This window comes from Erithacus rubecula (assembly GCF_903797595.1).
Source record: "Erithacus rubecula genome assembly, chromosome: 10".
Lineage (NCBI taxonomy): Eukaryota > Metazoa > Chordata > Aves > Passeriformes > Muscicapidae > Erithacus > Erithacus rubecula.
The window spans coordinates 22,062,973-22,089,046 of record NC_136662.1 but is presented as its reverse complement, the minus strand read 5'-3'; the positions used below and the strand labels follow the sequence as shown (position 1 = coordinate 22,089,046).

At 39.8% G+C, this 26,074-nt stretch overlaps 1 protein-coding gene across 3 annotated transcripts; it reads right to left on the bottom strand.

Annotated features, from left to right (window-relative positions):
• Nucleotides 1-3,996: 3,996 nt before the first annotated feature.
• On the bottom strand, nucleotides 3,997-23,268 carry SHISAL2A (shisa like 2A). Of its 3 annotated transcripts, XR_013775361.1 has the most exons (5): nucleotides 22,823-23,268; nucleotides 15,523-15,662; nucleotides 9,308-9,385; nucleotides 5,511-5,611; nucleotides 3,997-4,900 (listed from the first exon to the last, which is right to left on the bottom strand). XR_013775361.1 is itself a non-coding variant. In XM_079314401.1 (4 exons), the coding sequence occupies exons 1-3, from the start codon at nucleotides 23,002-23,004 to the stop codon at nucleotides 9,354-9,356; spliced, it is 354 nt and encodes a 117-aa protein (XP_079170527.1). In that variant the 5' UTR covers nucleotides 23,005-23,268; the 3' UTR covers nucleotides 5,100-5,611; nucleotides 9,308-9,353. The 3 variants fall into 3 exon arrangements, 2 of the variants coding, with proteins under 2 accessions (XP_079170527.1, XP_079170528.1); XM_079314401.1 differs by lacking the exon at nucleotides 3,997-4,900 and having other exon boundaries at nucleotides 5,100-5,611; XM_079314402.1 differs by lacking the exons at nucleotides 3,997-4,900; nucleotides 5,511-5,611 and adding an exon at nucleotides 8,483-8,622.
• Nucleotides 23,269-26,074: the final 2,806 nt, after the last annotated feature.

Genomic DNA, 26,074 nt, shown 5'->3' with positions numbered 1-26,074 from the left:
GGAAGAGCCAAAACCACAAACCCAAAAACTCATCAAAGCTTGAAGGAAACCATGGTTTTACCACAGTGGTGTTGTACCAGCTGTACCAGCAGCTCCTCCTCAGGATCAGTATGTTCATCCTAACAGATGTGCATCCTATGGGGCAGAGCTGAGGACCTGCAGGACAAGTTGCCACTTCACAATCTTTTCATCCAAAAGATTTAACTAGTCCTCATGACCTTTATTTTCCCAGCTCCTACCTTCCCATGACAATGGAGAAAATAAAAAAAAATACAAAATGTTCACAAATTACAGGGTCTAATAACTTGTATCTTAGAAGAAACATATTACTTAGAGGTGATCTGTACCTTTAGTCATTAGAGCAAACAACTTTGGCACTTGCTTTCCCAACTGTACCTTAAACTGTTGTTATTTTTTAAAAACACATGTATTGCATGAATACATAATCTATTTCTTAGAGTTACCTGTTAATTTTGGAGAGATTCCGAATTTGTTATCTTCATCATGAATAAATCCATATACTTCGTTTGCAATTTCTGGCTTTTCATGCTGTAGGAAACACTCAGACACAATCTCATGGGACATTAAAGTTACTGCACCATGTCTCTCAACATCATTAAAATAAGGAATCATCTCTGCTTAAAAATGCAAAGAAAAGTTTCCCAGCTGCATTATTTTCTCCTCTGGAGAAAGGATTTTGGAATCTTTCTCTAAAAGTACATAATTAAAACCAACATTGGACTGAAAGAACAAGAATTTCCTTTACCTCTTAAAAAACAAACACACAAATACTGATTCTTCTGTTACTTTGCCTCACTTCTTTGCAGCTAGAACATCTCTTCAGCAAAACCAGTAACTGAAGGGTGCAGCCAGTCTCTAAACTCAGAAGGGGTGAAAAATTGAGTTTTGAAACTTCAAACAAGTTGCTCTGAGCCAATTTTCCCACAGCTGAATCTTTGCCATGTTTGTTCGCATTTCCCACAGGTAGTTATGGCATTGGCAATTTGAAATAACTTGCTGATATTCAGCGTGTTGTTTTATTTCCTCTCCTATAATTGAGTTGGGCTGGTTTGACATTTTGATTCAGCACTGTAAAAAAAGCAGATCCATTTTTCTGAAATTTCTGTGGTTGATTCAAAAGTACTGATTCAATTTCTCAGTACATTCATTAAAGGAAACATAATTAACCTTACATTTGTTAGCAGAAACAAATAGCCGTTCATCAGGAACAAGAGGAACATCTCATTTTCCTTGGAGTAAGTCACAACTTTGGACAGGGCTGGATTTGATCTGAGCTTGGTTTCCACAAGACTATTCTGTTTTGGAGTCCCATAAAAGCCATTGCAGAGCCACTTCAGTACTCTGTTGACCCTGCACCAACACCTAAAAGGCTTCCACCTGCTACGTGCTGTGTGAGAGAAGAGGTAGAACAGAGGCAGCAATAATGACAAAGGACCAGGCCAATGCAAGGTGTAATCTGTAAAATTCTGATTGTATTAGTAAACATGAGAATTGACATCATAAAATGTTCATAAGCCAGCTGCTCACTCTCCTCTTTCTGGGGACAAACCCTGGCTCTTGCTTCTGCCACCCTTTTGGAACAGACACAGATTTGGCCTGGACAAGGACTCAGGAGGATCAAGATGTTGCCCCATCAAGTCCATGCCCCTCTGCAGAAGTTCATCCACAACCAACCAAAGCCTGAACAACCCATTTTCCCTCAAAACTTCTAGGTCATCCTGTATGACCCAACTGGCAAAATGCTCAGCACTGATGATGGAGGAAAAAAAATAATAATGGTCCTCAGTACCCTCGTGCCACTAGCTTCTTTCCAACCTGGGGGAAGGGGAAGCTGTGGTTTCTTAATATGCTGTTCAGCTTCAGCATCCTGAAGCATCAGATACAAAAAAGATGCTTATATGCATCTCTTTGAACTTGGGCTGTTTCCATTAATCAATTTCACCACTCTGTTTTGCTGCTGCCATCAAAATGTACTCTCAGTATATAAAGCAAGGCTCTTCAACAGTTCTTCTAAAGGATGTGGGTTTGAAAAAGCACAGGAATAATGGATGGGGCTAAAATGATGTTTCCAAGTAGCTGGTTTATAATACACGTGAAACCTAAATTTCAGTATATCGGTCACAGGCTTAGGGATTTCAGAGATGCCTGGGTAGGTTCTTCCTATACAAAGGTATCTTATACACACTCTACACACATACCTGAATCACTTATCTCTCTTGTGTACCACACTCAGGAGCTACAGAATGACTGGAAAGAGATGCTAAGTGCAATAATCCTGCTGAGCACTAGAAACCAGCACTTGTTCTAAAGATTCAGAAATAAATAATGTTGGGAACTTGGAGAAACCCTGATGGTGGTTGTTCAGAAGACATTTTCAACTTTTTCAATTTCTCTTTGCAGCAGAGATCTCTTTTTTTGAACCAGACATACTTTTATATGGCTCACAGCTGATTCTCCAAAAGCCAATCCATTGTAGAATTCTCATCCTCTGCTTTTAATATAGTATTAGTGGATCTCTACCCCACTATTCAGAATCTGTTAAAATACATACTTTTTGCTTAAATTCCTAGACTTCCAAATAAATTACTATGAAAAGGGCAAGATCACTTCAAAATCTATTGCTCAAATTTTTTAATTCCTCACTTCACATTAAAAGGCAGGATTCCTGTGAGCTTCAGGCTAACAGAGCAGAACTTTAAAGCTTCTCATTTTTATTCCTAGGAAGCAGCTGAATCTTTATGTTTTTCCTGCTTAATTTTTTTTCCAAAACTTGAAGGATGTAAGAGTTGTGAGGATCTCTAGCATTTGTAATGTTAGGAAAATAATTAAAACAGGCATTATTTTCACCCAGTAAAACTGTGACTTTTTTTTAGTCCTTCTTCCCTAATTTAAAAACGCTTTTCAGAAATTATACTTAAAAGTGATTAATTATGGAAATCATTACTTACTTGACTGATTGTGTGGCAGCGTTGATTAGGTATTTTCCACTTAGACCCAAAGTCAGATTAAGTAACACAAGTGAACAGGCAGTTATTAATATTGCAGTATCTAGAGGATAGTAGGGATAACAAAAGCAGATCACTTTGCAGTGAGCTGCCACTTCTGCCTGTGTGACTGCAAAGGAAGAAGGAGCAGGAGCAGAACTGCCAGTGGGAATCAGCCAGCCTGGTCCCACTGAATCCCATCAGGGGCTGTTGCTCTTGCTGCTCTGCTGCTACCTGTGTGTGCACAGACACAAACACACTTTCTACATCCCACAGCCTGAGAGGCCTATTTCACACAACTTTTATTTTGGACTATGATCAGAAAAACTCCCCGACTCTGAAAAAACAATAAAAAATGCTCATGGCAACTCCTGTGAGTTTTAGTACCTTCTGTACAGTTGATGGCACAGCAGCCCTGAATTTGCTTTATGTGGTAATTTAAGCAATTTAAGCTTAAAATGTTCCCAGGGCAAAAATTAGGGCTATGTCTAACAAGTGCATTAAGGCTTATTATGCCTATTAAGCACAGGGAGTCACCCTTGTTGTGGCTGCACATTATATCTGAAAGCTGTTCTGGGCAGTGTGCTGATTCTCTAATCAAACCAGAGTCAAAAGTACTTTTTGGTGACATTTAGAAACCTCCAATTACAAAACAAGTAGCTAAAAGGGCAAAGGAATGGGTTTTCCTAAATACAGTGACAGAAAACAAAAACATACATAGGACATAGGCAAAGAAGTGGAACCATTCTTTTTGCATACTGTTTTTTACTTTTAATTCCATTACTTTGGTGTCTTAAGAGACTCAGAATGAATAAATAGCCCAGTATCCAAGGGGAAAATAACCTTGTTATTTGAGGAATCAAAGATTTTGAAATTGCCCAGGAGACAGAAATCAAAGATATTTTGATCTTGCAACATTCAAAATATCGAGTGTATCTTGTTACTTTTAAGTATCTTTAGAATTTAAAAATTAAAGAAGTGCTGACTTAAATTTGTATGAAGTTAAAATAACTTAAATATTTTTTTTTCATCTTCCATAAATCTTTTATTGCTGATTCAAATTGAAGCATATGCTTCTAGAACGTTTATCTCATGGTTGGCATCCTCCAAGGAAACCAAATGGCAAAACCCATAAATCCTTTCCCTTCTGCTCTTTGACAGTCCCAATCAAGAAAGTTATGAGGCCAGAAGATCAGGTTTATGTCCTATCGTTATAAAAACATTTTCTTTATGCATCCAATGTGGTTTTGATTTTCTCCAAGTCCATAGTGGCAAATAGCAGTTTAATGAAATATCAGCTATTGGAAGAACACACACCACATTCCCTACTTCTGTAGGAGGCACTGGTGTATGATTTCACACAAGAGCAGATGAGATCAGAAGTACTTTGGGGTTTTGATGCACATTACCAGACAGAGTTTAAATTTTAAGCACTATCACATAAAAAGATGCCACTCCCAAACAGTAGACAAGGATTTTGTCTTAACAAGTTGAAGTATAACTACAGACAAAACTGACATGGTAGGTAAATGTTTTAGGCCTCATCTGCAAATGGAAGGTATAATCTGTCTATTGCCTCAATACAACAGCGTGGTTAAACAGTTTTGAAATTCTTTCGATCACTCACCTTAAAGAACCCTCACAAGATGAAAACATTATCATAAATGTTCATGATTTCAAGAGTGAAAGCTTTAAAGAATTGACAACTCGAATATGACAGTTAAGATTGTGTTGGTTGTTCCTAAGGCTCCTGGGGAAATAAAATGTGCAATTAGAGCTCTCTGATTACCTGAAGGAAGTAAAACACTTCACAAATTAGTGCTCCAAACTGAAATACTACTGGAAAATTTTAGTTTGCTTCCCAAGAAATATTCCAACGTGTTTTGATGAAGAATCTGCAAAACAATTGTGGATGTTTATTTCAACTCATTTCACTGTATATCAATCTCAGTGAAAACAGCTGTTAAATTCTAAACTTCCCCACAAAATTCATTCTTTATCAACTTTGCCTTTTGTTAGAAAATTCTCCCATCAAAATAATTTTAAGATTCTAAAGAATCTTCTGAGGAAACAAAGGTGGGAGGAAATGATAAATTAAGAAAAATACAACACAAATGCCAGATTTTATTGAGATACTATGTTCACATTGGTTTGTGCACTGAACAGTTGCATTTGGCTAAAGACAACCATGTTCATGACATGAAGACACCACACTGAGATGGCACACAGGGAAAGCTTAAAGCTTGGTCAACATGGTGTGCCAAATTCTCCTTTGCTTGACAATTGTGTTATCTCACTGGAATTGCACAGGGTAGAGACAACAACTTGCATGAAAATGACTGACAGCAGTAGCTGATGTGCAAATTGAAACACACAATTTCTCAATATTAGCAACCATACACAAACACATCCTGGCACAGCTTCAGATTGGCCTCTGGTTATTGACAGTGGTTATAAGAGCCAGGAAACAACTCTGGAATAGTCAGTCAGGTTCTCGTAGCTTACAGTCACAGTCCATCCTTGTGGCTTAGGAAATCTCTTGTAATCATTTGGCTCTTTCAACAGCTTGCTTTGATGGGGGCTTTGTGGTGGATGCAACTCTATATCTGCAAAATACCAATAATAGATATGAATTAGACTGAACAGGGGAAGAGGTTTTTCCTACAAAAAATCCAGAACAAACAACACAGCTCAATCCATTTCACTGGCACAGATACTTCTTTCCAAGCATCTCATTAGATTCCTAACCTTTATGAGGTGAGGACCAGCACCCCTAAAGGGCATTACTGCAGCTATGCAATACTGGGGTGTTTGTGGATGGGTAGTTCTGCTGCTGCTCCTCTACTGGGCAAGTGAGGATTTCCCCCTGCATGTGATAAAGGCCCACACACAATGGTGCTAAAACAAAACAAAAAAGGTTTTGCAGATAAAGACACTCATACATCTAACATTTCAATGAAGTGCCTCTTGGAAAATGCACCACTAATATCTACATCAAGGCATGCATTTAATTTCTTTTTAATGATAGACATACTTGCAGTGTGTGCCTTTAACCCTGAAAGACCCCACAATATATTCCAAATTACACTGGAATTACATATATAAATAAATTGCTCTACTGCTCATTAAAGCAGGATTGATTCTGAGGTAAAGCACAACAGCTGTTGGTACAGATGGATTTAGAAGCAAATACTTGTCTGGATATGCAGAAAAATGGACAAGCTGAAGTCTCACTGAACAATTTCAGCTAACTCAGCTACTGACAGAAGTTGTGAAGCATGAAATCTTGGACTCAAGGCAGATGGCAACTAGCAGGAAGAGCATCCTAACCAGCAAAGAACATCACTTCAGTACTGGTTCACTGAGAGGAATGATGCTCATCTGAATTATATGTGATACTTCTTGTAGATTCTAGATTATTTTCTGCTGAAGACTTGAGGATGGTTACACATTCCTGATAAATACATACTTGTAAATACCTGTAATACATACATGAGACATACATGTAAACTTAGATTTGTACCCTTCCCCAGCACAGCCATGTGTCTGAGAGCAGTGTGCCTTGGCAGCTGGGGAGGCAAACCCCACCCTGGCACAGGTTGCCCAGAAGGTGTGGATGCCCCATTCCTGGAAGTGTTCAAGGCCAGGTGGGGTGAAGCTCCGAGCAACCTGTTCTACTGGAAGGTGTCCCTGACCATGACAGCAGGATTGGAACTAGATGATCCTGAAGGTCCCTTCCAACCCAAACCATGCTGTGATTCTCTGACCTCTTCTGCCTGGTATCCTGGTATATAAAGGATATACGGGCATGGTTCAAAGCTGCACCAGGAGAGGTTTAGACAGGACATTAGGAAGCATTTCTCTGCTGTTCAGTCAGCTTCATCAGTTACACTTGAGGATTTGGTTTCTTCTTTTGAACTACAGTACTTTGGTTTTAACTGTATTTCACTATTTTTTTTTTTATTTCAGAACATTTCTTGAGGGCACTGAGATAACTCTGAAATGCAATTTTAGCCCCAGAGTCTTGCAACCCATCACAGGGTGGTGTCATTCAAAAATTTTATTCATGTGCTCTTTAGTCCTTCAGCCAAGCTCTTACTACTTGTCTGCAATAATGTACCAGACACTTCTCAAGACATCCAAAAACGTGCTTGAGAATGAGTCACTAAAAATTTCTCTTTGACTGCATTTTTGTAACGATCTGTAATCACAGCCACTTGTTCTCACTTATCTGATAGGCAAAATTACCTCGACAAAGAGAGAAATTTGATAGGTTTGTCATGATCTGTCTTCGTGAAATCTGTGTCAGATTTTTCTTGTGCATAGCTCAATTATTTAATAATTAAATATATTATCACTCTAAGCATGAAGCAATGCCTTCGTCTACCTAGTTTATCTCCTTTTCCTTTGTAAAGCTAAGAGCTGTGTTTGCTTTTCTGCTGGAAAAGAGCAGGCAAACAAGCTTGAATTATATGCTGAACTACATCAGGCACAAGGGGTCCTGTTCCTAATTAAAACTCAGTGAATTTGGCAGAGGAGATATGCCTGCTAAAGGAAATCTAATTGGCACCTGTAGCTTTCTCCCAGCAGTAGAAATTTGTAGCCACTGATAGACTCTCTGGCTTAGTGCTGCACTGTGAAGTGACCCCCCACGACAGGTGTGGGTATGAAATCTGCAACAAGCATGTGTGAAAAGCAGAGGACAGAAAAGAATGAGACACTTGGAATTTCTACCAACACTTAGCCATATTATGTGTTGAAGTTCAGAAAAAATCCTTGTCTGCTTTTCCATTCTGAATCAGGAAGCAAAAAGGCTCACAAGCTAAGGACATAGTTTTCCTGCATTTAGCTCCAAATGAGGTTCAAGTATTTTGAGTCTTCACTATAATGCCAGCTTCACTTTGGCAACAAAAATGTTGGGTAAATCATCCACAAAAAAAGCTTCCAGATTTTTGGTCTTTATATAATGCATGCATTCAAACCCTACCCAAGTCTTTCGCAGCTGCCTCTCAATTCTCTCCCTGTAAGCAACAGTGAGTTAGCAGGCACCCTATAAGCATCAGCCTCTCTACCAGGACAGAAAAGCAGGCAAACAGAAGCATGAGGAAACAAGAGCTCATGGCCTTCAGAAAGCAATGCCACATTCACAGAGCTCAGCTCATCTCAGTACTTGGTGCCTGCCTCGGATATTTTTGGATTTTCTCACTACAGACGGCTTTCTGACTGCAGGATCCATTTTAGTCTTTCCATGGCATTTTTCTCCCACAAGCCATTTCATTTGCAACAGTAGAAAAGAAAAATGTGTGGAGGTGGTTAGGAGTTTTGAAATTAGTTTTGTTACACTTCAGTATTTTTATAAGGACAAGGAGCCCAAACCAACTTGTTATGCCGATAGAGCTCTGAGAAAGATGCATTTGCACTTCGGATGCACAGTGTGGCTTTTTTCAAGGGTACAAGGGAAAATACACGAAACAGGGAACTCTTGACTCATTTATTTTCCTGCTCATCTGAAAACAACTGCTGAGCAAACAGGACCACTTATTTTTCTTGTGACAGACATTGCTGATCTGCAGCTATTCCCACATTCTGTAGCTGTTCAGCCATGAGCTTTCAGCCCCTGCAGAAAGTAAAATGCACGTTTCATGCAATCTGAAGTCCTTTGCATTATTCATAAAGTCCTTATAAGCCTAAAGTACAACTCATCTGTACTGGGGTACATTTTAAACACTACTCTGCATGGTCTGTGCCACAGACAGTTTGACCTTTACACATGATTTCAGCATAAAAAATCAACTTTCTTGCAAGATAACCCTCTCCAGTTCTGTAGCAGAATTTACCTGACAATCATTCCTGCATCCCCAGGAAGCAAATGGAAGACTAAACTGCCCACGAGAAACTTCACTGCTTTCACCCTTTGTCACACAGGAGCCTTTCTGGCAATTCATCACTTAAATTCTTTTGAGTAAGTTACAGTGTCTGCCTCCTTAGTAAGGTCTGGTGCACCCAGGACAGCTCAGGGAAAGGACAATAACAGCATAAGGGGAATATAATCTTGTCTGGCACATAACCATGATGGAGTATTCATGTGCCAGTAAATCTAGAAGAGATTTGTCTGGAGAAGGACTCTGTCCAAGTCTCTGCAGATACATCCCTGTGCAGGGACTGCGTCAGGGCAGTGTATAAATAAATCAGTGAGAGACAGTTGGCTAGTGCTTTTCAAAAAAACCTACATAAATAATAATTTATAAAACTGAGTATACAAATACAACAGAATAAGATGAAAATAAATGTTCTTATGGTACCTCTTTTCTTCATAACGTTGGTAGAATCCATTCAGTGCCTTTGTCTTTAACATATCGAACTCCCTCTGGCCTCACTGTCTGTAAAACAAAGGCATTTTTAGAAGAATTAACATCATTATTCTTCCATCAGTTGCAAGTAGTAATACATAAATAGGCCCACTGCACTAGAAAAACCACAGTTCCTGGAATCTTCTACAATTTTTAGAGGATGAGACAGATCAAATCCATTCCACTTTGCATTCCTGAGCCTCGGGGAGGCTGCAATTATTAACTTACTTGTGTTAAAAAGGAATAAACATCAAAGTGAAGAGCAGTTTAAGAGCAGCACTGTAGGACAAACTGGGCTTGTAGCAGGAAATCAGGATATCTTCTGAAAGAAATTGTATTAAAAATTTCCCATATTCAAGAAAATAGACCAGAAATCTCAAACTTTCATCCCTCTCCAAACATAATCAGTCACTGTTGCTTTCAGTGCACCTTCATCCAGGGACCCCTAAGCTCTGAGTGTGTGTGGGAAGACTCACAATACTTCTTTGCAAATGTTACCCCTGATTTATAGAAAGATGAAAACTATTTTAGTTAAGCATTTTACCAATTTCCCACAAAATCTTAAGTTCAGGCATCTCCCATCTTTTGAGCATTTGGTTTTGAGGTTTAGTAGCATTTGAATATCGTTTTTCAGAGCACAACTTCATAGGTTAACATAAGTAATAGTTAAAATTCCACCAGCTAACTAATGCAGACACCTGCTTGGAGCAGAAGGGCAGGAATCTTTTGATTCAGGGCAGGTAAGTCAATTTGTCCAACTGACCAGAGTAACCAAAGCAAAGGCAGCCTGCAGTGGATCACTGCAGGAAGGGAGGAGAGAGATACTCTGCCAGCTCTCACTGATCCCTGCTGACAGCAGAGAAAACAAAGTTCTAGAAGGAGAAACTTTCCTAAACACACTTTTAACATAATTTATTTTCTTTCTTACCTGATGTTTGTTCTTTCATTACCTTCTCACTATTCTCATTCTGTTTCCAGTCCAAATTTTCTGCTACTATGCTTCACATGATAGTCCCCTCATCCATGAATAACAAGTCATATTTGGAGTCTCTCCTCCCTTTCCTCTGCCCTAAATCTCAACCCTGAACATGGGGTTGAGCCTCTGCCAGGCTCCCTCTCCATCTCTCTCCCCCAGCACCAGGCTTCTGCTCCCCAGCCCACCCCAGCTACTGCTCCACTCCTGTCCCCAGGACTTTCTCCATCCCCTCTGGCATCACTGCATCCCTGCTTTGCTGCTGTCAACTCCATCAGTCCCATCCCTTTTCCAAAAGAGCAATCAGCTCCTTGAAGTTTTCACCTTTTTCTGCCAGTTCCAAAGCCTCACCCTGCTTTATCCTGTCATCTAATTCTCCTTATGGAGCTCATCAATCTTCTTCCCAGGCCTCCCTGTATTTCCTATTGCCCTTTAGTTTAACACTGTCATTGACCTCATTTTCCACTTTCTCAGGTGTGGGCCAACACAAAGAGACAGAAAAGATAAACTTAACTGGGCAGGGTACTTTTCTCCAAGACAGTGTATGGGGAAGGGATTGAAAAACAGGTTCCCTATATCCAAAAAGGGATGAAAATTGAGAATGCTAACATTTTAATCTAATAAGAAACTGAAGAAAAAGCAGATTGGGAAAGGGGAATTATTTGTTATTGAGGTGTTTTGAAAGCCGCATTTTATTTTATTTTGTTTGAATCAAAAAAAACTGCAGTTTGGTTTCAAAAATGCAAAAATGGGATTTGGTAGTTTAGCATTTAAAAAAAATCTGTACTGTAGTATTTAAGCTAAGATCTTAGATGAAAACAACCAAGTTATTTCAGCTGAGGAAAAAAAAACAAGCCCAAAAAGAATAAAAAAAAATTCTTATCAGTTTCAGAGGAAGGCACTTTATTTTTGAAGCTTACAGCAGCTATGGGTATATTTGTAGTAAAAAACCTGACTCCTAATGACGTGCAAAAATCTCACTGCTGCCAGAAATTCTGTAAAATTTAAAAGCCTAGGAGCACAATAAAGACATTTCAAAATTTAATCTTTTCTAGTGATCTACCCTTCCACTAAATTTGAATTCAAAAAATATTTTCTTCTCTTTTTTTTTTAACAGTTGAGCCCATTTGGCTGATTTTCCCCATGCAGAAATCTGAGGTAGATGACTGGCAAAAATAAAAGTAGCCTAACTGGGGAAAATTTAACACTACAAGAACACCAAACAGTTGAAATTACTCCTAAACCTAGAAGGCAAAATTATGAATGTACACTCCAAAAGCCAAGCAGTACTTCTGAATTTCAACAGCAGCTATCTGCTTTCACAACTAATAGTCAGATAATTGTACTGAGCTAAGAAGGACAATGTGTGAGAGTTTCGTGCTTTTTCATCAAAATACTTGAATATTTCATATATTTGAATCACTCCCCATGAGGAATCTTTAATTAAGGAGAGAAATAGGGACAGGAAAGTCATCTGGCTATTTTTCAAGCTGTGTTTTTCCTTATTATGAAATGAAACCATGAACTTTTGCATATTATGACATCACTGCTTTGCAAGAACAAGGAATTAATAACTTCTATTAAAGTACATTTTCCCCAGCACTTATGATTAATTTACAAGGCCACAATTCTTTCACACTCCAACCCAAAGGTCCCTGCTGTCTGACTCTGAATGCATTACAGAGGTCTTCCTGTGCTATGTTTTAAGGGAAAAGTATTAGTTACCATCATAAATTGTAATTTGCTATTCATGCTTTGCAGTGGTATGGAGCACTTCATCTAAAAGGTCTTTCCAGACCTGGCAGAAATACCAAGGCAACTCAGAAAATGTGTTTAAAAACTCTTTGGGTCACCAAGGTGGGAGGCTCTCCACTTTTTATATCTCTGATGGCAAAGCCCATTCTCAGGGGTTAGCAGAAATGATCACTCCTCTCCCATCAACTGCCTGGCCAAGGCAAGTGTATGTGCACCTTTCCCAGAGTCAAGATGTGCCTCTGGATTTCCCCTTTTTTGCTTGTTTACCACTCCTATCCTGACAATTATGCAATATTTACTCAGTCCTCCTTATCTCTTGCACTGTGGAGATGTTCCAGCATTATTCACTCAGCCTTAACAAAACACTGGAAGTCCTGTGACTTCCTAGCTCCCCACATTTTGAAGGGAATAAACCTTTTGCACAAAGAGAAGTTTTGTGTTAGAACAACAAAGCACACAAACTTTCCTTTAAATTACCTTTCACCTTGAATGAATACACCATGTTTGCATATTCAGGGCTTGAATTTCTTTGAGGCCTTTTTTTTTGCCACAGTTACAGATCTCCAGCCTTCAAATGGGAGGAACAAAAACATCTACAATGAGTTCAATGAAAAATGTTTTCTCTTGGAAAGAGCTTAACAAGCAACTGAAAGGCAGGATCTTCATTTGTATGTGTTTGCTTGCAAACAGTACAATTGTACTGTCTTGCATATTATGGATCAACTCTGCACTCTACAAATAGAAATGTCTAACTCCAGTAACATTTAAGTAGTTCTTCCTTGTCCATACCAGTGGCTGAGCTCATTTTTTCCTGAAATTCAATGTTCAGATGAAAATGTAAATTTTTGCTAGGGCTAAAAGATCCTTAGTTAACTCAATAATCCAATCTGTAATACTCAGTGCTGATACTATGGAAAATCTGTGCTGATGCTATGGAAGACCATTTGTTTAAGGCTAAACAGAAGAAAATTCCAGTTGATATGCCTTTTGTAGAATCAGAAACTTTAATAAAGGGCTTCACATTCAGTTTATTGTTATATTTATCATCAATCTTGAAATTATTTCTGTAAAAATTCAACCACTCCACTTCTGTATTTAGGAGAATCTGGATGAGCCCACAGAACAATGACTAACTTTTGCTATTATGTGAGGTAGGAAAAGCATAAAATAATCAATTGTATGCTTAATGAGACAAAACTCCAACTGAGCTGCTGCATTATGGGTGAAATTGAATATAATAAAATATACTGCTTTCAAAAATAACTGCTGCTGTATAAGTGCTCCAGCAATGCAGATGTTGCACAACAACTAAAGTGTGACACAGCCTTCATCTAAAGGCAAAATTATGCTAGTTCAGAAAAGTGTTGAACTTAGTTCATACTTAAAACTCATGGACCCCAGGCTTGCAGTTTTCTGAAGCATCTATAAACTGTTTTAATCTTTTATTTTGTTTTTACTGCTTATGTATGGTTATCCTGCACTTCAAAAAGAGCTGAAAGATGAGGAGAGAGGCTGTTTTTATTTTCTTCAGGGCTGCAAGCAGCCAACCAGCCCCCTTGTCAGACACTCAGCCCTTGCATGACTTCCACGCAAAAGAAACCCAAGTATGATGAAAACAAGCACTCAGGCTTGTCAGTGAAATCCTAAAACATTTCCAGAGATCTCTCAACCTTGGCAAAATAACTGGCTTTCAATTTCCAGCAACCCACCTCACCAACAGCCAAAGCTATCAGAATTTGGATGTGAAATAATTGTAATTTGAAGAAACCAAAGAAGCAGAATAATAAAAGTGAAAAACATGGGATGAAAGCAGTCAAAACTGTGTTTAAATATGAAGGAATTAATCTGAGCAAAGCTCCAAATCTCACAGGTGATGGCTGGGAAAAAACAAAGATCCCTCAGCTTCCCAGCCTCATAAGGTTTAGAATTGTGACTTGCAATGCCTATATGAATGCTGGTCAGTGGGGGAACTTGAGATGCAGTTCACCTCATGATAGGAAGAGAGGAACAGCCTTTGCTACCCAAGCAGCATGTAGGTTTGCAGCAGGGCTCCAGTCCATAGGGAAAGATGGATTTGTTTGGCAGCAGTGATGCAGTAGCACCTGCCTCCTTCCCAGCTCTCCACGTGCCAAACATGTCTGGCACAAAAATAAAAGGCATGAGAAATACAGCACTGCTGTCCTGGCAATGGACTAAGAGCTGGTGCCATAGCAAGAAAACCTGAGGGAAGAAGTTAAACAGCAACACATTCAAAAACATTAAGTCAGTTTATCATTAAAGCACAACCATCTCCACGAGAGCATTTTGTTCATCCCACCCAAGAGTTTATTTAGGCTGTTCTAGCTACCAGGTCTTAATTCCACTCTCACTCCAGGACAAGTGTGAAGTTTTCAATTTGCAGATTAGTAGCAGTTTGCTGAATGTGTTACTTCAGCAGCTTGCTCACCTCATAGAGCTACAAAGAGAGGCTTTGCAGTTTTGACAGCTCTATGAACCACTTTTAAACCAAAGTCTGCCTTCTCTGGAGAACAAAATTAGGCTCAGGAGGGAGCTTACTGCTCTATAATAGGCTATAATTACAGTAACTCATTGGTCATTTACTGCCATAAATATATTATATATATTTATATATATAGGTATATATTTTAAAATAACAAGTAAAAGAAAACTTGAGCTGAGGGGACTTTTTCCCAAGAACTGTGCCCCTTTTTCAACTTGCTGAACTTCCAGTGTTTAAATAAGTACAACATTCCTTTTATTTCCTACAACTTTACTGGTTTTTAGGATGTCCACGACAAAGGGTGAAACTTATTACATCCCATCTTGCCAAGAAGAGTGGCAGTCAGATTTCACAAATGTAGTGAACTGGAGCAGCAGCAAGAGCAGCAATTTTCCCATGTGAGTGGGTTTGTGCTGACTACACGCACTGTTCCTGCAGGCATCTGCCAACACAGTCTGGGCATGGACTACTGCTATTGAAACAAAGTGTTTCAGACTTCAAAGTCTGGATCCTATGTCAGGAAGAAAGAAAGAAAAAGAATGACCTCTCTCTGTCACAAGAAAATACACTAAAATCTCTCCTGAGATTCTTATTCCTAGAATGAATCACTACTATATGTTTATGTACTCTTGATAGGAAATCCAGAGCAACAAAGTCAATAAGTCTCTTCCTGATAAAGGAACTAATTTACCCTCATTCAGTATTGCAAACTTTTACATTCTTCATACTACTAAATAAATATACTGAGCTTGTGCTAAATGTTTTGAATTTGGTACAGATTTCACAGAGCGGGCAAAACAGCAGGACAGCTTGATTACATCTTGACATTCCCATCAGAAAAGAAAACACACACTGTAGGATTCCTCCACATTTATTTAAAGACAGAGTAAGGCTTTTGCTCTGCAGGTGATAAAGCACATCAATAACAACCAGTCTTACCTGCTGTCTGTAAGCTCAAGCCAGTATCCAGTTTGCTGCGTGGCTTGGTGCTGATAAACAAATAACAGAGAACACACACGGTGATGATGAAAGCAAAGAGGACCACTGCTGCTATTGACAGGCCCACGAGTGCTCCAACACTAAGAGAGAAAAACAACAAAAAATTAAGTGTACAAACCGCCTGGGAGACTGATTAAAACAATGGTCAAGATGATGTGTGGAGTTTACTTGTACTCAGGCATGTGTGTTTTCCTGTAAACCAAAGTTTAGAGATCAATACTTCAATTGCATAAACTGCAGTTATTTCACTGCCCTCAAAAGGATCGATGTCATTACACAGCAGTTGAACATCTGACCCCCAGTGACATTTCATGCATGTTACTCCTGAGTCTGACTTAAAGTGTATTTATGAAAATCAGAAATAACTTCATGCAGTAACTGATATCAGTGAGATCAAAAAGTTCCTCAGTGCACACAAAGAGTGATTCTAGGGTTCCAGGCAGCTCAAAAACCATGATTGTTAAAGCTGCATTTTCTGCCTAAAATGCCATTTTTATAGTATAAAAAAACTTGTTATTCAATTCTGTTAGCAGCTCTGCAGAGCAGGGTGGAGTACTATGAACACTGTTGTGTCTTTGCATTAATGAAATAAATCTCCAATCAAGGCTGGAGAAATTCTCCCATGATCTTTGTCACAGTAAAAGGAAAACTAAAGCTGAATTAGTCTACTCACAATACCAAAGGCATCAAAGAAGCAGGAATTAATTACTCTAGAGGCCAACATACAGTACTATATGTAGATTTTACCAAGGTACCATTCTGCAGGATAAAAGCTACTGTGTACATCTCCCATAGGCATACAGTGAGACACTATATGTATATACAGAAATCTCTCCTGATTTCCAACCCTTATTTTCAAGTCTTTTCCAAATGTAAAATTCCCATGATGAAATAAAAGATCAAATGTAATACAGTCTAGTTGTCATTTCCTACACTCTCCTGGGCCATTTGATGCCTTAAATGTTCCAGTCCTCTATTCTACAGTCCATGACAAAGATCCTGGTGAAATTATACAGAAGCCTTTTGGTCACAGGCGAGGAGTCCGAGGACTGAGAATCCTTATTCTACTGCTCTGGTATATTTACAATTTTGATAGACGTCAAAAGGACAGAAGAGAGATGAATGTATTGAATTCTACAAGCTCCATCTTCTAGTCATAAAAATGCCTTTATATATCACTGTTATCAGGGAGAAGTGAACTCTACTGTGGCCTTGCAGGAAGACGAGAAGAATTGTGCCTTGGGATGTTTTTATGAATTTTATATTCAAGATACTGCAAAGCTTCTCTACAAGCTCTCACAGCACCAGCACACAGATATGTCCACAGGAGAAACTCCTCAAATCAGCAGGATGAGAACAGCAGCTATCACTATAACTTTCACATGTGGTTTTCATTAATTACTGCTCAGATTCAGTAATAAAGTTTGAGGAACATTTAGCTCCATGCACAACTAAAATAATTTGTTATCAGCAAAATGGTTCTGGACAGAACAGCTTTAGCCTTCTGTAGATTTTTCACAGTATTTATAATCTTCATTAAATAGGACATTTTTACGTATTTAGGACATTTTTTGTGCATATATGCACATATTAAGCAAATTTTTCCTTATTGTTTTATGGCTCAAACAAAACTCGCAGGCAGGCAATATTCTGCTTACTGTGGAATCTGAATATGACCTACACTCAGAGATCTCACCTGGGTTTTGATCCTATTTTTTTTATTTTCCCTTGGAAGACCTTGACCCAAATAGACAAAATAGAAGAAATACACATTACAGAATGTTGAAGACCCATAGAACCATGTGATACAAACAAGGTTCTTCAGAAAGAGTTATTTGTGCTTTTTTTTCATGACAGTACAAACTTCATCGTAAAATTCCATTCAAATTTCAGTCTGCAGTGCAGGACTAAGGAGGTTGCTCACCATTATCCAAACATTAAGCAGAGTCAATTGCCCTAAAGCCAAACAGATCAAGTACATGTTAATGATTATATATTTTTCTATTCAGACATTTGTTACTTCTTGGTTGTAGCCCTCCTCCATGCAGTTGTAGAAGATGACATGAATGATACAGTTGTGTATTTCACAGCACAAAGCATCTTCAGTATCACTACACAACTTGTGTAAGATGCTTTGGGAGTTACAAAAGGGAAAGGCAAGAAAAATCTGAGGAACCTTCCTGGTCAAAGAGTCATCACAGGTTATGTGCTATAAGAAATGTTTCTCATGCTCCAGCAGCAACATGAGAACATCTCACCAGCATCACAAAACCAAACAGATACTCTGATTCCTCTGCCTGAATGAATCAGGAATCAGAACAATTTGTACTTACTCTTTTTAAACACAAAATGTTTCAATACCAGATTGTTCTCAAACTGCTGAAACTGTCAACCCACAGAGAAGGTATAATTAAGCTCTATAAGATTAATTTTGGTTAAAGTTTGGGGATGGAAGGTTGTTTCTTAATTTATCTAATTCAGAGAAACTTAATGTGTCTTCCACTGCTCTGAATACTGACATTTCTTAACCAGAACACAATTTTTCCTTCTTTTTTTACTAGATAAAGCTGTTCTCAGAAACAAAATACCAAATAACTATGGTAACTTCAACAATTACACTCCTCTGAAAAAAAAGACAATCTTTCAGCATATCCTATAGATCCTACAGCAATTACCATGGTGTTACATATCTGCTTTAAAAAGCCCTTGCTAAAAACATTTTGCCACCTTCCATTCTTTATCTTAAACACTGTCTGAAGGCCACCCAGCATTCTGCAGGTCTCAGGGTGTGTCTTTGAGATCAGTCAGAGCACTGATCAGTGCAGAGGCACTAAACAAGGAAACTAAAAAATTCCTCTTGCTCACAGTTGGGGCCTCATTAGTGAGCAAAATCTTCTGCACCAGAAACCCACTCAACCCCAAAGCAACAATCTGACCTAAAGATGGCAGTGAAGGCCCCAGGGCTCCCCAGGCTGTGTCCAGAGAGCTGCTGAGTGGGTTCACTGATTTGTCTGTAAGTGGATATTCAGCATCACACACCTATAGTTATTTTTAATTCATAAAATTAGTCCATCCACGCCACCAAAAGCCTGGGAAAATTTTAATATTGGCTAAGCAGAGGCAATATTGCCCTCTGATAGACTAAAAGGAAGCTCATGAGTCATCCTGATCTGAGTAAATCAAATGTTCCCAATGCCATTGTTGCAGTGACGTGTTGTTCATAGTATTTGCAAAGCACACAGATAAATACTTGAGAGACTGGAAGAATGGGCATAGAGAAACAAAAGACCTGCTACTTTGAAAAGCCAAAACAGATGCCTGGAGGTCGGTGCAGCCAAGCAAATCTTGGCCTCAGTATCAGGCCACCCTGGCTCTATGGGTATTAATTAAGAAGGCATTTTGAGTAAAATCTATACACAATGGCTTGACAAAATTTTAATCAAATATCTATTATTACATGCAACTTAAAAGATATGGCTTTGGAATGGATATTAGAATTCTATTTGATACTAAAAGAAGCCATTATAAAAATAAAACTTCACAAAAGAGCGACAAAAATAAATATAAAATATTTTAGAACAAAGAGAAACAAAAAGGCTGACTGAACATAACTGCATTTCAGTACAAATACCACATGTTCAGCATTTCTCCCCTTCTACTCAGCCTGGGAGGTAAAGCAGATGTGATAGCTGCATGTGCATGCACAGCACACTGCTCTGGAGGCTGAGTTGCTCAATGTTTGGCTCACTGGTGTTTTGTAGCATCTGTGTTTTGTGGATTCAAAAGCTGAATAACCTTCTGATGAATTTTGCCTTTTCCTAATGTTGCCTTCCCTGTTCCATGGGCTCCTGACAACTGTAAGACACAGGAAAATGCATCCTTCTCTCTTCTTTGAGGAAATAAGTCTCTCAAGATACATTTTTTAAAAAAACAAAATATATTGTCTTTTTAAATACCAGCAAAAAAAGTGTAAGTCAGAAATCGATATTATTAATTACAAAGATAAATCAATAATATTATTAATTATATATAACGAATTCTGCTGATAATTTGAAACGTGTCAGAGCTGCTCAATGACCTATTGTCTATGATAGTCCAGCAGCTCCCACAGCAGGATAAACACAAGGGAAATGTGCAACACTTTCCTGGGATTCTACCTGGTGTACCACCAAACTGCAGCAATCCCTGAGATATCACCAACCACTTGTGGTGCAGTCAGTCACTGCTTTCAAATATCTGGGGGGAAGTCAAGCAAATGAAGATTTAGGAAAAGAACTCCAAAGTTCTGGAGTAAAGGAAAACCTAAAACAGTTCCCTATCAGAACCTCCCAGTCCTTTCCCTTCCATCTCCAGACTTACCTTGGTTGGTTTGCCTCACCCTTGTTTAGTTTTAAATCTTAAGACTTAAGTCTTAAAAGTGTGTCCTCAAAGGCTGAAATGAGCATTTTAGTATTATTTTAACATATGGCTGTAACCAATCAATATCAGTAGTAGTCTACTTATCACCAAAACATTCTGAGAGGCCATAAAATGTTATTTTTAAGTTTTCCTTAAACTCCTAACTGAACTGTCACATGAAAATGGATACAGTTTTCAAAATTATGTAATATTATAATGTTTCCAGTGTATTAATAACTAAAAATTATTATATTTGTTACTGAAAACACTTACAGGAAGTGGTTCTAACCACTCAATAACTTTGCTTAGAGAGGTAAATTGTACTTATTCTGCTATTTTCTACAATGAATATAGTAATTTATGGCAGAAGTTAAGCAGAACTAAAACTCCATGAATGACAGTTTCCATGAGCCCTTTTAGCAGCTTTTCTGTAGAAAGAAGGGGGGAAAAAAGATCCTTAGTTTTCAAAGTTTGGGCCCAAACTTCTGACTTAGGTGAAGGCTAAGCAGTTACTTCTCAGACCCTACAAAATCTTTTTAAAGGAAGAGCTTTCAGAGAGGTATTTCATTAAAGCCTCACCTGGGATTCAGCTCTTGGAGGTAGTTTTTGAAAATATCAAACTTTAAGAGCCTTCATTACAACATCCAGATAAGATGTTGTGATGCAATACTAACTTATTCCTTCAGTTTTTCTGCCATCTTGAGAATATTTAATGTGATTAAAACAGTCAAAGGCTATGCAAAAATGCAACCTTAAAACACTGTGAGTATTTGATAGTGGAAGTGTAAAAATGGACATTTGGAGATGTCTTCTCACATTAGAGAAGCCATGTAATTGTGAGTGTGTCACAGCAGTGGATGGCTGGGAGATCCCCACAATCAACTCACTCTTTACACCAGAAAAAGTAGATTTTAAATAATAATACATTAAGTATTAGACCAGATAAATTGGACAGTACTGGACAGCATTAACTCACAAGCCCCAAGAGATACACATGTGGAACTGTAGAGCTGCTGGCCAAGGTGCTGAGGGTGTCTGGTTGCACAGTGCTGATCCTGAGCCTGCCTGTGACCCAAGCTCACTCTCCCCAAAAATGAGGGACAGATCCTTTAATGGTAAAGCCTCTATCCCCAACCATCTCATTACCATGCTCCACACACAGGGAGCTGCTGGCACTTGCAGCTTCCTGACATAAAATCTTTAATGAAAGGATCAGCAATGGGATGAGGGGAAAACACTGCTGTGATAACCTGCTAGAGTGTCAATGGACAGATGGATAGAGGAACCCAGCAGACAGAGTTAAATGTCTCAAAAAACTTTTGGACAAAGCCCTCCACTGTAAGTGTGGTGAAAAGGACTAAATTAATATAATAATTTGCTACAAATTTAAGGCTGCTTTAAAGCATAAGGAGCAAAGTACAAGGCTTAAGTGGTCTCTTTTCAGTGTAAAGAAGAGTCACTGAGTGGATTTTTATCCATATCTTCATCTATGACCTGATGTAGAAATGAAATCTGAGTTTCTGATGATCCTAAACGCCTACAAGCAATCAAATGCTGAGGGCAAGAAAACTGAGTGAACAGGCAAAAGTGATGGACGTGAGTTTCAGTGTAGATAATGTAATGTGTAAAGATCAAAACCAAGTCTACATAGCAATAAACTCAGAACAGGCAGTTCTGAACTCAAGAAAAGTTTTGGAGTTTTCAGTGACAGCTCATTGAAATCATGGAGCCGATGTAAAGTGGCATCAACAGACATCAACAACATATTGGCCACCATCAGAACAGAATTTGAGAGTGAGACTGGAGGCAAGATTTGGCCACTCTGTAGAACCTTGCCATACCCACACCTTGGGCATGAAGCTCCAGGTTATGCACTTCCAAGATCAGCCCTGTGGAGTGAAAAACAGTATGGTTGAGATGCAACCAAAACTATCAGCGTGACATAGCATCTGCCTCAATGATAATCCAAAATCTGTTCAGTTTGGAAAGGTGAAAGCTGAGAATAGATGCACCAAATGCTCACAACATTTTAAACACTGCACATAAACTGAACCTGTAATTGCTGTTCATCAAATCTCACAATCTTAATACTAGGGGGCACACAGGAAAAGTAGTAGGGAACAGTACAAAACAGATAAAAGGATCTATCTTCAAACAGCAGGTAGTGACTGCTGCCACCAGGGCTGCAGAAGCAGAGGGTATAAGCAAGCCCAGAAGGGGATTTGACAAAATCAAGGACAATAACAAGTTGGTAAGAAACATAGTGGAAGCCCCATGCAGAGGTGTACTAACATCCTGGCACGGCCAGTGTGGATGCTGTGGAGCCCGCGGGGAATCAGGCACAGAGAGCAGCGGGTGGCTGAGCGCAGCTCTCCCTGCCGCTGCTGGAGATCCAGCCAGAGCCAGGCAGATCCCTGCGCTATCCCGGGAGAGCACCAGGCTCATTATCTGCCCCTTCCAACTGGAAAGTTACGTAGTGCTTTATCTCACATAGAAAAGTAACTCAAGTCACTGGGAACTTTATGGCAAAGCAGCATCTTAACGCGCTCAGGACCCGAGAAGGACGCTCCCCTCACGCCCAAAGGGCGGGAGATGCTCCGGGTGCCCCGCCGGAGGCGCCGAGCGTTTCCCGGCGCTTCCTTACGAGTTATTTCCCTCAGAAACAACCCTGGTACGAGCAAGAGTCTCTCTGGGATGAAGATGCAGATACTCTCGGCGGGACAAAAGCAGCCTGAAAGTGCCCGGCTACAAGTATCTCACAAACACATACCCGAGCCGAGCTCGGGCGAACACGAGTCTCCCACCCGGAGCCTCCACCCCGCGGGCACCGCCGCTCCCCTACCTGAGCCACCACATGTAGCTGTGCTCGTAGGGGAAGAAGCTGTGGGGGTCATCGCAGCAGTACTTGACGTCCTGGAAGCCGCAGCAGAACACGGCGCGGGCGTCGCCGCCCGCCCGCGGGCAGCTGAACCCGCTCACCAGCACCTTGTCGGCGTTGAGGTAACTGCTGCACTCGGCGCTCATGGCGCGGCCGCCCGCCCGCTGCCCGCCCGGCGCCTCGGCTCAACGGCACCCGGGCGGGAGGGGAGGCGAGGAGAGGAGAGACGAGGCGAGGCGAGGCTGCTGTGGCGGGCGGAGCCGGGCGGGCAGGGGGCTGCGCTGGCGGCGGGCACCGCCGCGCCCACCGGCCCCGGGGCCGCCACAGCGCGGGAGCGGCGGGAGCCGTGAGGGGCAGGCAGGGGAGGGCGGGAGAGCGCCGTGAGGGGACGGCCCGCGCTGAGATTGCACAGGCTGCGGCACGGCTATCCCTTTGCGCTGGGTATAGCGCCGAGGAGAGCTTCCAGGGGTCCGTCCTCACCCATAACACGGGTGGGATCTCAGAACACGAAAAACAGGGTGAGCCTGGGGAGGGATCACACCTCTGTAGGGCTCAGGCCTCTTAGCTGGATGGGGGGGAGGGAAAACTCAGGCTCAAAAACAGGTTCAACATTTAAAGATGCGCTGCACAAAGTGAGAAGATGAATGACAGTGATGTGGCTGGTGTGAAGACTCCGGAAAAGGGGAGATCAGGAGAAATCAATGAGTGTTGAATGCCCAAAGAAAAAGGCTAGATGATGATGAGGTTTTGTGAGAGTTGTAACTTCATCATTTGCATTGTTCTGATGAAATCAGATGTAACCAGATCAATTATTTTCATTATAAAATTAAGGATTGACTTATTTGAAATGTATAAAGACATTATTAAACGTCTTTATCGAAGACCAGAAGGCAGCCTTTTCCATAACTTAATCTCTGTTGTGTCAATGGTATCAGTACGAGTTGGGATTTAATTGTGCGTCTTGTGTTATTTGGGATTAAGAGACCAATCTCCCATTTGATTCACAAAGATGTGGGGACTGTGTTTCTGTGATTGAGGAAAGTCTCTAATGAGGGGAGGATGGGTGAATCCAGCTCAAAAGCCATCAGTTGTTTGCCCAGATCATTTGCATGAATCAGTCAGCTAAACAGTATGTGGTGTGCTTGAAACTAAAAAGTGCAGGGGTAAATGTCATGGTTTTGGAGGCTGATCCAAGACTTTGTGAAGTTGCCAATCCTGTGTTCACAACAGAGACCTAAGTAAGTCTCACATCTTCCCGAGATGGAGAAATGACCAATTCCAGTCTTATAGGTATTAATGTCTTGAAATGTCTTTAGGTACCTTGTTCAGTTGCTAATAACTATTTTCTTCCAAAATGTGAATTGCCATCCTTGTGTTTCTCTCTGGTTTTCCCTTCATCTTACCCTTTCTTGGTCTGTTTCCACTGAGGTTTTGTTCATACCAGAATTCAACAGCCAGGACAGAGAGTCATGAACCCAGGAGTCATTCAGTTCATGTTTTCAAGTGACCATTCCCAAATCAAGTGGTCAATAAACTTTTAGGAACATAGAACATTCTTGGTTATTTTTGCACTTCAAATTGCTCTTTTACTTTTGGAGATTTTTCTCTCATTAGCCAGAACTCAGATAACTATTTTCCCCTCAGAATTATTACTGCAGTGATGTGGAACAAATAAAATTACCCATCACTGTTTTATGTTCAGTTTTACACAAACTTGCACTCATACTTAATGACTATAAGGTAGATCTGTGTCAGAGTTGGAGTAGAGGTGGATTCTTTGTCCAAACTTAAAGAAATTCGGTTTCAAAGAAAGCTGAAAAGTTCTGGAGGCACAACATCTTTTTCGTTTGTTTGTTTCATCAATCAGTATACTCATTTATACCATGCAATCAATTTGTACTTGCTGTGATTACTGGGTGACAATAATTAGCATGCTTTCTTGCTTCAATTATTTGCAAAGATTTATATGAAACATTTGAAATTACATTTACAATATCGAGCTCAGTGACTGAATTAACTATGTAACTGCTGGCAGATTTAAATTAAAAACCATTCTCTTTTGATGAGACACTCAGAAAAAGGATTTGAAGTGGGAGTGGGAGGCTCTTCACTGACCAGTGAAACATCTTTTATGTCAGAAAAAAACATAACATTCTTTTATCATTCCACTGATAAAACACAGACCTCTTCCAGTAGGAGTTAGTGGTTTACATCTCATAAAATATGTTTCCCTCTCTTTTCACCATTACCAATATCAATTTAAGTTTACTACACAGATGACAAGACCAGTTGTCTCTGCTGAGTGAAGAGTCTGTTTTCAACCCAGCAGTGAGGTCATCCAACTTTCTGAGAAACACAGATCCAAGACTTTGTAGGACACTTGGAGGTAAGAGATAAATTATACAGGTATTCAGCTTTCAGAATTGTATCCAAAACAGGATACTTCTATTCTCTGAGCACTGAGCTATCATCCTCGTGAATATGAGCCTCTTGTGCAGTGAAGCTCCAGCTCTAATTCTGGTAAAATGTACAAACATTCTTGGGTTCTTGCAACACAGACTCTTCTACAAATCTTTAACTGATTTACTGTTACTCACATTGGTTTCCAAGAGACTGCTATGGCTGTACTTAAAGTCTATCTTTAAAATACTTGGGGCCATGGAACTGCAACTTTCTCTTTGTTATAACTGCTTTCAACCCTTCCAGATGAACTCATAAACACGAATATATGTGTGTTGTCTACGTGATAATTACAACAGCAGCATTTTTTGTAATCATTAAAATAATTATGATCTTCATCTAAACTACAATTAATGTGAAAAGTGTGCTGCCTCTTATTTACTTATCCTGACTCCACAAGATATTGGCCAGCAGAACCGGGCTGATTTAATTTTCCATCAAATTACAAGAGTTTTTCTAACTGATACAGTTTGGAGCAAAGGAGGCTTGAGAGAGAAACTAAAACTTCCTGATTCAGCCATTCCATTTAAGTAGCTCAAAGTGATTTTTTCTTTTGCACTAACCACTACTTAAAAGCTAAAACCAAATATTCACATTAACACCTGTGGGACACATTTCTACCAGCCAACCTTCCACAGAAAGGATGATATAGGTGTCTGGATCAGCATCAGTCCTTAAATCAACATGGCAAGGTTTTTCCTTAAGAGAATTACCTAATTATTAATTGGCAAAGATCTGCATAAATTACTTTCAAAA

Coding starts and splice junctions, on each gene's coding strand:
- SHISAL2A (XM_079314401.1), bottom strand. CDS start 23,004: ATGAGCGCCGAGTGCAGCAGTTACCTCAACGCCGACAAGGTGCTGGTG. Junction 15,663..22,822: donor AGCTACATGTGGTGGCTCAG/GTAGGGGAGCGG, acceptor TTTCTCTCTTAG/TGTTGGAGCACTCGTGGGCC. Junction 9,386..15,522: donor CTTGAGCTTACAGACAGCAG/GTAAGACTGGTT, acceptor TTTGTTTTACAG/ACAGTGAGGCCAGAGGGAGT.